The sequence below is a fragment of the Bombus bifarius genome, unplaced genomic scaffold (assembly GCF_011952205.1).
Source record: "Bombus bifarius isolate JDL3187 unplaced genomic scaffold, Bbif_JDL3187 scf7180000009125, whole genome shotgun sequence".
In the NCBI taxonomy this organism is placed as follows: domain Eukaryota; kingdom Metazoa; phylum Arthropoda; class Insecta; order Hymenoptera; family Apidae; genus Bombus; species Bombus bifarius.
Genome location: NW_022884914.1, coordinates 519,024 through 534,128, shown reverse-complemented (window position 1 = coordinate 534,128; position 15,105 = coordinate 519,024). Strand labels below are relative to the sequence as shown.

Sequence of the window (15,105 nt, the reverse complement as noted above, 5' to 3'; positions counted from 1 at the left end):
GTACATAATAGAGGTTTCCAATTTGTATTTCACTAATATAAAAATGAAAATTCTAATATATGAAAAAAAATCAAGGAATATATTCGGAATAGAATTGTATAAGTTTTAAATTGTTATTCTAAATCTTCTAACAGTCATAAAGACTTCCGTAATGTGGCAGCACATATGCGCTTAAGAAATCCAACCAACACTTCAAACTCCAACTGCTTCCGTATGTAAAGGGAGTAATGTAGACTTTACATTTTGAGACATAGGATTACAATTTACCTGGTATTTTTATGTACTTATTAGTAAAATTATTGTAAATATTGTAAAATTAATGAAATATGGACATGAATGGATTTGGTATTGATTACATAAAGATGTGAGTGATAAAAATACTTTAATAAAATATGTGCACGAATGATAACGGGTTTCCATCTTGACAATTTCAGAAATATAAATAAAGGTAAATACAGTTTGAAAAATAATTACTTTGTGTTCTTATAAAAATACAAGTTTATTTAGAACATATATGAAAATCAATTATTTTGATATGATTCCTAGTTTTTAATGTCAAAGAATGTTAGAATATGTACTTTTCTCTTGTAACATAAATTACGTCATCTCATTACTATTTAAACTTATCTATGTAATTTTATTTATTGTTTATCATATTATCTATTTACTTCGTAATTTATGTATATCATGTACTTTTTCTAATTAAACATATTTTGAGGTTAACTTCTTCAGTTATCTATTCATTAGAAAGCCATATGTGTCATATTATAATTTCAGTTTAGAATATTGTATGTAGAATTTGCTTAATTATTTTTTGATATTATATTAAGCAAATATATAAATGTTTTATATATGTTTTATATTGTAGCTATATAAATGTTTTGATATATAAAAATAAATTCATATTAAATATACATAAGTACTAAAAGTTTTATATCTAGATTTATATTAAATGTATATTTCTTATTGTTGTATATAATATGTATACATTAAAATTAATATATGTGATATTTAAGTACGCATTAATGAAAATATCTATGTACAATACATAAGTCTGATTATAATATTAGTATATTTCTTATCTGATAGTTTATATAAGATGTCATTGAAAAAGTTCCTACTTAAATGCTGTGTTGTAAGCATTAAATATGCCACAAGGTAACTCGTGTGTATTCTGACATTCAATATCTATACATATAGATAATACAATTAGTTTACCCCCGTTTAGCTTTCATCCAATTAGTCTATAAAAATGAGAGCAGTGGGTGACACACTGTCTGACCACTTTATAGAAACTTTCACTGCCATTGTCATCATAATTTCTTATTTAAAAGAGTTTATGTTTGTTTTATACAAATTATAATGAAGTGGTTTTTATTGTTCTTAATTCTACAGTTTACAATGTGGGGTGCATCAGAAGAACCACCAGGAACCACGGAAGGGGAAGCATCTGAATCTATGGCGCATGCGAAAGAAAAATGTGAACAAAATAAAAGCCAGTTAGAATCTCTTAAAGAAATTATGTTGAAAAATAAACAGAGTTTAAAAAAGAAAGAAGAGGAAGTTCAGGTAATAAATATTAATGTATAAAATTTTAATGAAAAGATTTGAATATTTCATTGAAAATTTAAATTTAAATTTAGGAATATGCAAGGAGACTTTCCAAAATTAAATCCAGAGCTAAATTGTCACGTAAGAGTAGAGAAAGAAATTTGACTTCTACAGATGTAACTCATACATCTGAGACATCTTTGGCAGATACATCTGAAGGAAGTATTGATGATATTAGTCAGGCAAAAACTGCAAAAGCAAAGTCTACTTTACTCCAAAAGAAGCTAGCAGAAAATAGAAAAGCTTTTGAACAACGTAACAAAGAAATAATAGAAACTAAACGTGCAGTTGAAGAGAAAGTAGAAGCTATTAGGCAACAATTAGAAGAAAAAGATGTGGCAGTAGTGGGTTTTCAAAGGGATCAATTATCATCCATTGCCCCTGTTAAACCAGTCATGATTACTTCTGATGTAAGCAAATAATTTTTACATCTTTTCAATAATAAATATTTTTACTATGCTATTGGTAATTACACTTAATATTTTAATTATAGGTCATGTCGCCAATACAAATTGAGAGTATTCAGGAAAAAGAAAACAAAATTGCAGAACTTACTAATAAAATTTTGGAGCTTGAAGCTACAATTATGGATCTCCAAGAAAATTTAAAAGAAAAAGACTCTGTTATTGAATCTAAGACAAAGGCAGTTACCCTTATGTCTGCAGATCTTTCAAAAAAGGGCAAAACGACGTTAGATACTCTCGAAGATACGAAAGACGAAATGCGAACGATGCAGGAACACTTTGTACTTTTAGAGACATCCCTGAAAAATAAGAATGAAAATCTCTTAATACAATTGCAAGAAAGGGATAATAAAATAACAGAACTAGAAAATTCGGTTGATGGGTAATTTTATAAACTTGTTAAATATATTTTATAACTGATTAAAATATATTTATTTATTATTTCTTTTATCTATTACTTTATTTAGGTTTAAGAAAGAAATTAACAAGCAAAAGTTGTCTGAGTCAGCAAGTGCTGACTTTTCTCGTTCCACAATGGATGCTTTGGTAGAAACTAAAGAAGCAATGAAATCAATGCAAGAAAATTTTGTACTAATGGAATCTTCCCTTAAAGCGAAAAATGAGAATTTATTACAACAGTTAAAAGATTATGAGTTGAAGTTAGCAGAAGCTAATGAACGAGTATTTAAATTGGAATCTGGTATTGGAATAGTCAGAGATCCGACTGTTGATGATTTGCAGTTTAAATTGGAAAAATTGGAACATAATAATAAGCAGTTGCAAGATGAAAAATATGAGTTACAAAAAGGTGTTGCAGAATTACAAGATAAAATTGTAAATATATCTATGCATGGTAATGGTGCAATAATGGAGAAGGATAATAGAATAGTTGAACTTGAAAATTTAGTAGAAGAGTTAAAACAATCTAATAAGCTTCTTGAAGAAGAATCTAAAGCAGAATTGCAAAATCAAGTAGTAGATTTAACATTAAAAAATGAAGAATATTCAAATAAAATAACTGATCTTGAAAATTTGGTACATAAACTTGAAGAACAAAAAAATGAAATCGTGGCAAAATTGCCAGAAGAAAGTACAATTAAAGAAGGTGAAAAAGTGATGAAACTTACCAAAGAATTGGAAGAATTAAATAAGAGTATGATTAAAATTAAAGCACAACATAAAAGTAAAATAAAAAGCCTACAAAAACAGTTGGAGAACTTTAAAAAGGTAAAATATATTAATACTATTAATTTATAAGTTTATAAGGCCAAAAATTTATTAATCATTTCAAAGCTTCATAGTTTTTAAATTGATCAATTATTTGAAAGTATACTTACTTAAAATAATAATGAAATTCATTTACATGTAATTTTGTAATTTAGGTGTCTGATACAAATGCAGAACTTGTCAGATTGGGGAACCAAGTGGCATTATTAGAGGAAGAGAAAGGTAACCTTCAGCTGAGTCTGGTAGACTTTGATGAGCTTAAAGGTAGGAACCAGGGCAGAAATTCTGTCATCGTTGTTTTCATTGTTCTAGTTTTGTTATCAATTTTACGTGCAATGCATTGTCTATTTATATTATTCTTAAAATAATTATCCATAAGTCCTGTTGTTGTCTTCCTTACTGCAGACAAATTTCAATACCTATGTACATATTTATACATATGTATTTAATGATACATATAAGAAATTTATATTGAATTTTTGATAACTGATCTTGTATATATGAATTAGTCATATATATATACATATATATATATATATATAGCACAAATTGTTAATATTTTTTGTATTCTTGTTGCTTACCCCATAAGAGAAATATTGCTATTGAGACAATTGTAATTGTGCTAATTTCCGGTGATGGAATCTTTTTACCTGATTAGTTAGATACCTATACTAAATTATATAAATATTTATTGAGATTACTAATCAATTATGTTATATCAGGTTTATTATTTTAACATAACATGGTACCTACTTTACTTGTCAAAGTTTGCTACACTCTGATTCATAGAACTAGATTTATTTGTTAGCAAATATTAAATTTTGTATTACCTTTTACATGATTTTTTGCATAATTAACGTACTTGCATGAACAATTAGAAAAAAAAGCAATTTTGCCATCTTTTTTAAAACCTTTGCAGTATATTGTATAATATTATTAATATCATATAAAATAACTGTCTAATATGGTTCAAAATATACAAGTTAACACTTGGATATATTAATAAATAAACAGGCGATAATTAAATTAACAAACAGACCAATTTATGTTTGCTTTAAATTTGGGAATTTGTTTGTTGAATTAACGATTTGAAGAATATTAATCATGCTTAGTGTAAGATCAATTAATCTTAAAATTAATTAATTAGTGTAAGGTTAATTAATAATTGGAGAACAGTTGATATGTTTACTTAAAAATTGTTGAATCTAAACTTGTTGAATCTAAGCTTGTTGAATCTAAGCTTGTTGAATCTAAGCTTGTTGAATATGGATTTACTTGTGATAATGTAATATTTAAGTTGCTTGCTTTTGTATTTACTATCAATTAATATCAATTATATACATACATCATTGGCATGTTGTACGATTTGCATAGCCTCAGCAGGAGATTGGCAAGAACGTGTTGTTGATCTTGAAAGTAAAGTTTCTGCTCAAACAAAAGAAATTGAAATGCAAATTGAAGCCATTGCTACTCTAGAGAATCAAAAATTGGATCTTATGCAAGGTAATCTATGTATTGTTTTTTTTTTGTATTAATTTGAATATAAAATTAATATTGAATACCAGATGTAAAAAAATTTTAAAAGGCATAAAATATAGATTTAATTATTCCATAATGAGTATTTGATTTTCACTTTAGAGCTCCATATGGCGAAGCGGGAAATTTCGTCTCTAGAGGCAGAAAATGCAGAATCCGAAAATCTTAGAGTAACTGCAGAAATGAAAGTAGTAGATCTTGAAGAGCAATTAGAAGCTATGCACAGATTGCAAAATGAAAGTAAATTAGAATCTTCAACGGAAACTAATCATACAGAATTGATCAAACAAGTGACAACCTTAACACGAGAAAATACCGAGTTATATAATAGAATATCAAAACTCGAGGAAAAAGGAACATCTGACACTGGGTCAACAGAGTCGTTCGAAACTGTACAAGAATTAGACAAAACTGATTTATTGAAAAAGGTCGAAGATTTGACACAGAAAAATAGTAATTTAACCCTTAAATTAAATAAACTTCAAGAAAAAGAAAATTTCCATGCTGAATCTACAGAATCTATAAATGACCCGGATAAAAATGAATTATTAAAGAAGATTGATCAATTAACCCAAGAAAACACGGATTTAACGATGAAGTTAAGCAGAGTGGAAGAGAAAGGATCTTCTGATACGGGTTCGACAGAATCTTTTGAACGGATTCCAGAGCACAACGAAAGTATAACAAAAATCGAGCTTCTCACACAAGAAAATAGCGAACTTGTAATTAAACTTACAAAACTTGAGGAACAACTAGAATATGTAGAATCTAAATCAAACGTTGATTTGAAATTAAAAGTTGATACTTTATTACAAGAAAATGATAATCAGTCTGTAGAATTATCTAACCTCAGAATTCAAATAACAAATCTTATTGAAGAGAATAGTAAATTGCAGAAACAAATTGAAACATTGTCTACGATTGTCAAATTGGATGATGATTCTCAAATTGAAACAAAATTATCTGAAGCTTCTGAGATATCAATTAGAGAAATTGATTTTAAAGCACAAGTTGATATATTAATGGAAGAAAAAAGTCTTTTACAAAAAGAGGTAAAAGAATTACGTAATTCATTAGATCAGTGGCATGAAACGACTCAGGATCTTCAAATCAATGATTTGAGAACCAAAATAGAAGAATTATTGAAAGAAAATGAAGAAGTAGTTACGAAGGTGTCAGAACTTAAAAGTTTTAATCAAAAGTTGAAAGATAATTTAACTGAAGTGATGCTAGAAAAAGAAAAATTACATCTAAAAATGAATCAAATGTTACAAGATGATCCTGATAATGAGAAGTTAGAACTTATTGAAAAATTAGAAAAATTAAATCAAGAAAAACAAGATGCTGTTCAAGACAGCACTGGTTTACAGAAATCGGGTCAGGAAGTATTTGAAACTCCACAATCCGATGATGCCCTGTCTCAACAAACAGAATCCATGATTGTTGCTTCCTTAGAACATGAGATAGAAAAATGCAAAAGCTTAATCACAGAACAAACAGGCCTAATTGAAGAAATGAAAATAAAACTTGCAAACAAGGAAGAAGAATTAGAGGAAAAAGGTAAACAGATTATGGAATGTGAAAAGTCTGGAAAGAAAGCAGAAAGCTTGGAAAATGAATTAAAAGAAATGTTTAATACTTTAGAAGAATGGAAATATAAGTGCAATGAAATGCAAGAAAAGATGGAGAAACTGGAAGCAGGAAAAGCTTCCATCGAAGAGGGATTCAAAATTTTGCAAAATGAATACAAAATATTGCTAGATGAAAAGGAAAAGAAAGATGCAGAAATTATTTCACTGCAACAACAATTGCATAGTACAACGACAACATTTGAATTAAAGCATCAGGAGCAGATTGCAGCTGTCTCTGAAAAGGATAATGAAATTGCTAATTTTAAAGCAATTATTGAAGACAAAAATCAAGAGTTACAAGCTAAAAATGCAGAATTACAAAATAAAATGATTATGATAGATAGTTTACAGGATGAACTTAATAACTATAAAATGTTAATCCAAGACAAAGATTCATTGCTAACGTCGATATCTAACGAAATAGCAAATCTTAGTAATCTAGTGAAAAGTAAAGAAGAAGAAATACATTTTTTGAGAAAAGACATTGTTGAATTGAATAACAAAGTAAAGGAATCAAAACCTATGAAAGATTATGATGCTTTGGTAGAGCAATTGAAAGATAAGAATATGATCCTTGATGAACTAGAGTGTAAGATCAATGCAACCACAAAAGAAAATAGTAATTTATTGGAAAAAGTAAAAAATCTGTCTCAGCAAAATTACGATGTTCAAAATCAATTAGTCGAGAAGCAACGAGAATTTGTTGATTTAATTACAATGAAAGACCATCTAGAAGTACAAATTGTGGAAGCTAAGAATGAAAAAAGTGAAGCTGAAAGGCAAGTTTGGGAATTACAGAGCATTATAGATAATAATACAGGATTTGTGAATGATGTGCAAGCAGAATTAAGAAGCACATATAAACAAATAGAACAATTAAAAGTGAAGCATACTGAAGATACCCAACTGCAAAACCAGAGACTTGAAAATGTAATTGAAGAATTGAATGCCAAGATGCAAGAATGTGAAATCTTGAAAGGTGAATTAGAAGAAAAGGAAAGACTAGTTGGTCATAATATAACTGAAGAAGCTAAACTTGCTTTAGAAGCTAAAGTTGCCGATTTGGAGCAAAAGTTAAAGGATTCGGACGACAAGATACAAATGCAGCTAGAAAAGATGAAAAAAATTGCCGCTAATCTAAAGAAGAAGACAGCAGTATGTCAAGAACTTGAGAGTAGAGTTACCGAGCTCGAAGAGAAGTGGACGACCGAAAAAGATGAAAAAGAAGCTAAAAACAAGCAAATTCAGGATGTGGAGATTGCAATACGCGAAAAAGATAATAGAATAGCCGATTTAGAAGAGAAACTAATACAAGCTAGGAACGAGTCTACAGAAGCTTCCAAAAATATCGAAAGATTAACAAATGATTTGACTAATTCAAAGGAGAAGATGCCTCTCCTTATGCAACAACTTACAGAAATGGAAGAGGAAATTGTGAAGTTACGTAAAGATATTGAATCTTCTACAGCAGAACTTGCAACAGAAAGAGAAAGCAAACAGAATATAATCTCGGAATATGAATCTTATAAACAGCAGGTTATTCAAGAAAATGGACGTAAACAATTGGAGCTAGAGGACATAAAGGAGAAAGCTAGAGAGCTTAGTGTACGAATGCAAGTTATGGAAGCAGAGTATGTTGACCAGCTTGCATTAATTAATGATCTTAAGGCTCAAAATGGGCTATTACTGTCAAAGCAGGCGCATATTAATGAAAAATTGGAAATTGTTGAAAAAGAGTCAGAAGAACGCAGATTGTTCATCGAGCAAATGGAGAAAGCAGTTATTAACACATCAACGGAAACCACTCAAACTTTGGAAGAAGAAGTTACTGAAGATGATACAAAAATGACTGGAGTCCAACATTGTAGTCATTGTGAACAATGCCAGACTTTGGTGCAAGCATTGGAAGCAAAATTACAAGAACGAGAAGCTGAAATTGAGAATTTGGATAATGAATTAGCTAATTCCATTGGTAACTTTGTTCAGATGAGAGAATCTCTTAGATTCAACGATTTGATGAATCAAACTAGTATGAGAAACAGATCATTGGAAGATCCATACAATGATCTTTTGTTCCAGTATAATTCATTGATAGCAAATCACGAGGAGGTGAAAGCAAAATTGGAGGAAACATTAAGAGAAAATAAAGAATTGATAGGAAAAGTTGAAGAACAGCAATCTAGAAATGCTACTTTGGAAGAGAAGATAGTTAGAACAGAGCAGATATTGGAAGATAATAAACAGAACACAGAAAGATTGGAAGGTGCTGATCTATTAAATTCTGATTTAAACAAAGAATGCAAAGTACGAGAAACAGAATTATTAAACATGCAACAAAAGATGCAAATTGTTCAGAAACGCGCTGATGAACTAGAACAACAATTGAACTTTCAAATAGATTCTCTTAAATCAATGGAAGCACAGAGAGAAATGGCAGAAAAACTGTTGGAAGATACTAGACACAGTTTGGAACAAGAAATTGAATCTCTTAAAGTCGATAAAGAATCCAGTGAAAAGAGAATAGAGGAATTAAAGATGGAGTTAGATGCGTATAGAAATTTGAATACAGAATCTATAGAAACATCAAAGAAAGAGTCACCCGTTCTTGACAGTGCTCCTCAAAATAATGCTCCCCAATTATTTGATGCTTCTAAAATCTTTGGTATGTCATCTACTTCCAATTCCGATCTTTTGACTAACAAAGAAGTGAGAAGGTTGCAGACTTTATTAAATGAAAAGGAAGCACAGTGCTCTAATCTAACTCAAGAGATTAATCATCTGCAAAAATTGATGATTGAAGAGAGGACACAGATATCTCAGAATTATAGTCAATGTGTTGAAGAATTAGAAGTTTCACAGAAACAATTACATGCTGCAGAGGCAAATGTGGAAAAGCTAAAAGAAGTACTGACTGAAAAAGAAAAACAGGTTGATTTACTGAATGTAGAGTTACATAATCTTAGTACGCAAATGATGGAACAGCAAAATGATATCGAAAATAAGTTCAAGGATTCATTGTTAGCTAAAGATAATCAGATAGAGAAATTAAACATGACTTTAATCTCCATGAAGGAAGAGTTAAACAAAACTGTTGAAGATCAAAACCAACAAAAAGTCCTTTTGGACTCGTGCAAATTACAAATAAATAACTTAGAGGCAGAATTGAAAAATTCTACCGATCTTGAGTTGATACCAGAGCTGGAAAATCGTGTATCAATTCTTACCAAGGAGAGAGATTTGTTGCAACTGCAAGTGAATGATTTGTCTAGGTCCATGGAGGAATTGAAGGACTCTATGAACGTTGAACGACACTTGCAGATGGAGATTGAGAAAACTATGCACGAGAGAGATGAAGCTAGAGAACTAGTTGTAAATCTTACTCGAGCTCTGGAAGAGGCGAATAAACAGTCCGATAAAACGCTTACCATCACGGATACGTCGAAAGAATCTACTCCATTAGAGGAAATTACTGTTGGACAACAGACAGGACCGGAGATCACGAAAGTTACAACAGAGGAAATTCAGCAGGAGGTTTCCTTGGATGTGGAAGCAGCATGGGATGCTGGATCGATGGAAAAACTCGACGAGGAAACCTGGGGATGGAATGCGGATGATGCTCAGTTAGCTGATGAACAGCATCTCACTACTACATTGATTCCAAGCAAGGAAATGCAATTACAAGCCAAAATAGATGATCTTCAGGATCAGATCAAAGATTTAGAGAAAGAGAAGGAGAAAATGATGGAAGAAAGCAAAACTACTCAATTGAGGAATGCAAAAATGATAAAAAAATTGAAGGAGTATAAGGTACAGCTAGAGAGTCTCCAGCAACAGATAAAAATACAGAAGTCAGCAAGTGATTTTTATGAATTGGATTCTGCAATAGAGGAAGAATTGAAGTCTCAGATTAGTAAATTGGAAAAGACCTTGGTAGAGCTTAAAGAAGAACAGAAAAATACTGTTGCTGAGAAAGAGGCTTTGATAAAACGTTTAGATGTGGTAGTTTCTGCGAATGAAAGGTATATGGAAATGAAAGAAAGACAGGACATGGATATGGAAGTATTACGTATTCAAAATAAGGAATTATCTGATAAAGTCGAGGCTCTTGACAAACGACTACGGGGTAGTGCAGTTAAGTTAGACGAAACTGACATTTCTCAAAATGAAAACATTTCTTCGAACAAAGAGTCTAAGCCAGCGACACAGGAACGTTCTCGAGAAAAGCGATCTGTTCAAGAAGCAGATTATGAAAATTTGTGTAAAACATATAAGGATGAGATCGACGATCTTAAGGATGAGATGGAGGCGCTTGCAACTGAAAATGAGCAACTTCAACATTTCTTAGAAGATTTAAAGATGAAATTATCTGCTTTAGAATCAAAACGAACTGCGGAAGAAAATGAATCTATCCAGATCGTAGACGATTTAAATAAAAGAATTTCGGAATTGCAGGGAATGTTAAGCAAATCTAGAGAAGAATATGATTTATTGAGGAAGCAGTATGAACAGAGTTTGATGGATGCCAATGATCAAGTTACGGCCATGAGACAAAATACTGATTTTTTGAAGGAGGAAGCATTTGAAAAAACTAGTAAATTGGAGATGGAAATAGCCGATTTGCGTCAACAAATCGAAACCTCCGAATCAAATGCCATCGAACTACAGAAAAGATTACAGGACGTTCTACAAGAAAAAGTATCTGCAGAAGAAAAGCTAACTGCTTTAACGACATCTTCAGAGAAACAATTATCTTCTATGAACGCGTCGATGGTGGAAGTGATCGACCTTTTGAATATCAGAATACAAGAAGTGGCGGATTTGAAGCAGGAACTTCAAAAACAGTATACGGACAATGAAGATGCAAAGTTAAAATTGCAGGACACTATACAGGGTCTGAATCAGGAGCTCAGTGAAAAGAAACAACAGCTGGAAATTCTGAAGAAATGTCTTAGTGACAAAGAAAATGAATGTATTCAGCAACAGAGTATGGAAACTGTCAGTGCTACTGTCAGTCAAGCTACTCAAGAGTTAGTACAAAAACATGCAATAGAAATTGAGGAAAAAGAAAAACAGATACAAAATCTTAATGAAAGACTATCGACGTCGGAGAAAGTTATAAGTGAGCATTCGCTTGAAAAACAGAATGATATTTCTCAGTTTCGTGCTCTGCAACAAGAACTGGAACTTTTAAAGCAGAATTTGGTGGAAAAGGAGTCAAGTCTAGAATCTATTCAGGTTAATTTAATATCAATAACTGACCAGTTGACTAAGAAACAACTAGAGTTATCTGAAAGCAAGGCAAGAGTTCAGGAATTGTCGTTGGATAACCAAAGATATACGGAAACGATTGAAGAACTGAATAAGCGTTTGAATGAATCTGAAGCAGCATCAGTCAGTATAAATGAATACATATTACGTATTCAGACTTTAGAGCAAGAAGTTCAAAGTACGATGTTAACTTTGACGGAGAAAGAGTCGATTTTGCAGCATCATATTCAGGAAACCGTAGAGCAGAAGACAGTTTTAGACAACAATAAAATTGAAATTGATAAACTTCGTACAGAGGTACAAAACGTAGAGGATTTGAAAAATGAGCTCTTAAGGAAAACAGAACGAATAGACAGTTTAAATTTGGAATTAGAAGCCACTCGTAAGACATTAGAAGAAACTCATCATAGTTTGAATGAGAAGGTATCTCTATTAGAGAAGAGCAGTCAAATGTTAAATGAGAAACAAATGGAAATTGATAGATTATCAACTACTGTACAGCAGGGTCAACACCAACAGAGCTCTTCTAATACTATAGATGGTTTACCAGTTTTTAGAATGGGTAATAATGAACAAAATTTACAGCGTACGATAGATAACATGCAGGTTGAATTGGAAAGGAAGGAAGAAGAGATTGAGCATTTGAAATACATTCTAAATGAAAATACGTATCCCAATATAATTCAAGAAATGCAACAAAGAATCAATTGCCTGTATAATGAAAAGGCTGAGTTGGAATCTGCTTTGGAAGTAGCTACTATAAGAGCCGAAGATAAGGAAAAACAAATTGATGCTTTGAAACAACGAATAGAGATACAAAATCAAGAATTTGTTTCCAAAGAAGAGGCAGGTCTTCATTCCAAAGATCGAAGATCGGTTCAAGATCAAGAACAAATTGTTAGGCTTCAGAATGAGTTGTATGCCAAGGAACAGGAAATTAACGAACTAAAGTATGTCATAGCTGAGAAAGACTCTCAGTTGTCTCTTCAAGCTAGCATGGAGCCTCAATCAGATGAATTTGAATTGCGTGAAATGGTGCAGAGATTGACTACTGAATTATATGGTAAGGAACAGGAAATCCAACATTTGAAATCAACAATTGTTGAATTGCAGAAAGAAGTTTCTCGTTTGCAAGAATTTGAGAGGCTCTCGGAAACAACTAAAGAAGTTATACAAAAACTTAGTATCGAGAAAGAACAGGTTCGTTTGGAGGCTCATGAATTCTTGGAGAAGAAACTGAGAGAGAAAGAAATGGAGATCGACGAAATAAAGCAAAAGTTAGCCAAGGAAAATCAAAATATTTTAAACGAACTACGATTGAGGGATAAGGACATTGAAAATCTGAAGAAACAGCTGAAAGAATTTTCTACGATAGAGCAGACAATGAAAAACGAATTGCACCAGAAGGACGAAGAATTGATTCGAGTAAGCTCCGACCTGGCAGAGAAAGAACGTAGGTTGGCCGAATTGAGTATCACCAAAGATGCGGAACTTCACAATTTGAAAATTCAAATTCATGAGAAGGAGGAACGTATAGAGGAAGTTTTAGCATCATACGATGAAGCAGGGAAACAACTTACCGAACTCAAAAATACTTTAGCGGCCAGAGAAACGGAAATAAATTCATTGAAGACACTTTTACAAGAGAAAGTGAAGGAATATGAATTAATTCGAAATGTTTTAACGAAAGACGTTCCTGCGGCTGATACTTCTGCAGTTCGAAGCGTAGAAGCTTCTGACGAAGAAAACAAAGCGTCGACTTCGCAAGAACTAGATCTTGCGTTGTATATGCTTCATCAAAGGGATGTCAGATGCGAGGAATTGACGCATGAATTGATGCAGTTACTCGAAGAACGTGACACATTGCAATTACGCCTCTCTAATGCAATCAGAGTGAACGAAGAGCTGAGAAAGATGGGGAGTTCAGCGAGCTCCGATCTCAGCCCAAAAAGGGAGGTGTCATCTTCTAGCACTGTGGAACCAATCGTGGAACATCCTTCACCGTCAAAGTCTGAGGGACCAGTCGAGATAGCGAAAGAGGCTATTGATACTCCAATTGGAGAAGACAAGGAAACTCTTGCCCTGAAGTATGTATTATATTCTTTTATCCTAATTAAATTGTATATATAGTACATAATTCATTGACATCTATCATTTACTATAGTCGCTATATAGTGTTATACACATTCCTTTTTGGAATAGTTGAGGCATTAATATTTAACTTTATATGAGGTAATGTATTAAGTTGTCCCAAATGTTTCTTTCTTTCGTTTTATAGTTCCAATGGAACAAAATGGATCATACGTAATTCAATAAAATAATATAAAACAAAAGAATATTGTGCATCTATTATTTCCCTATAAAACGAAAGAAACTTTTGGGACGACTTAATACATATAATATATCTCTATGCTTTTAAATAGAAGTGGTCTTCAGGCATGGTTTATTTTGATTCTTTTTTATTCACAAAGAAAAGATGTATTATTATTGAAGGACTTTTATAAATTTCAATTCAAACAATTTTCGAAGAATTATTATTTTAAAATAATACTTTTTAGTGTCAAGGAAAATAATTACACGTTTGATTCTAGCGTATTCTCCTCTGTAATATTTTTTATTCGTTTAGCTGATAGTTTCTATTAAATAGGATATCATAATTCAATAAAAAGAGTTTTTAACATTGCGTTAATTAAAAGATTACACATTTGTTTAGCCCCTAAGTTTGCTTAGCGCGTAGCAGATCTGGAAACAAGCTTTCCAAGTTGATTCATCCTTTCCTCTGTAGCCCTGTATGATCTGTTCATGTTGTTTGAAGCTCTGCACCAATTAATCTGAACAAGACAAATGTTTTCAATTAAATATGAATGCGTTTCAAGAAACGAATGAGTGTCAATTTTTTGGAGCTCCTGTTACGCCCAGCACATTAAAGATTCAAAGGTTTGATAAGCAAAATTTTCTTTCAAATCTCTTTTCCTGAATTATATACAAGATGCCTCGAAATCATGGTACAAACAGTCAGGTGGTGTAAAAATAAGCCGAAAAGAAGGAATAACATTTTTTCGTTTAACGCTTCATTTTTAAGAGAAGTGTGTTTGAAAGCTCAGCAAATCATGACATTGTCTATGTTTAATACTACAGACACGAGCAGAAACAAAAGTTTTATAATTCCAAATTTCCAGCTAATACAGGGTACCTGATGGGCTTTTAAACGTAATTTTTTCGAAAACGGAGCCTTAAATAAAAAAGTGATATTCTTTTCTTTTTCTGACCTATTTTTACATGTAAAATCACCACCCGATCGCTTGTAGTATGATTTCGGAGACACCCTGTATAGCATCTCTAGATTGAACAAAAGAAAAGAAAACATA

At 31.7% G+C, this 15,105-nt stretch overlaps 1 protein-coding gene across 4 annotated transcripts in view; it reads left to right on the top strand.

Annotated features, from left to right (window-relative positions):
- Positions 1–186: 186 nt before the first annotated feature.
- LOC117213785 (golgin subfamily B member 1-like) overlaps positions 187–15,105 on the top strand; it is a 16,785-nt gene continuing 1,866 nt past the window's right edge. For 2 of the 4 annotated variants that reach the window (XR_004488722.1, XM_033459441.1), the window contains exons 1-7: positions 1,348–1,569; positions 1,644–2,021; positions 2,105–2,457; positions 2,543–3,302; positions 3,458–3,566; positions 4,677–4,805; positions 4,941–13,824. Coding sequence is in view for 3 of the 4 variants with exons in the window: in XM_033459441.1 (XP_033315332.1) it covers positions 1,363–1,569; positions 1,644–2,021; positions 2,105–2,457; positions 2,543–3,302; positions 3,458–3,566; positions 4,677–4,805; positions 4,941–13,824 (10,820 nt within the window). In the remaining variant the exon portion in view is untranslated. Of the gene's footprint in view, positions 449–1,347; positions 1,570–1,643; positions 2,022–2,104; positions 2,458–2,542; positions 3,303–3,457; positions 3,567–4,676; positions 4,806–4,940; positions 13,825–15,105 lie in introns of those variants that run through there. The other 2 variants (XM_033459443.1, XM_033459442.1) reach the window with 2 other exon arrangements.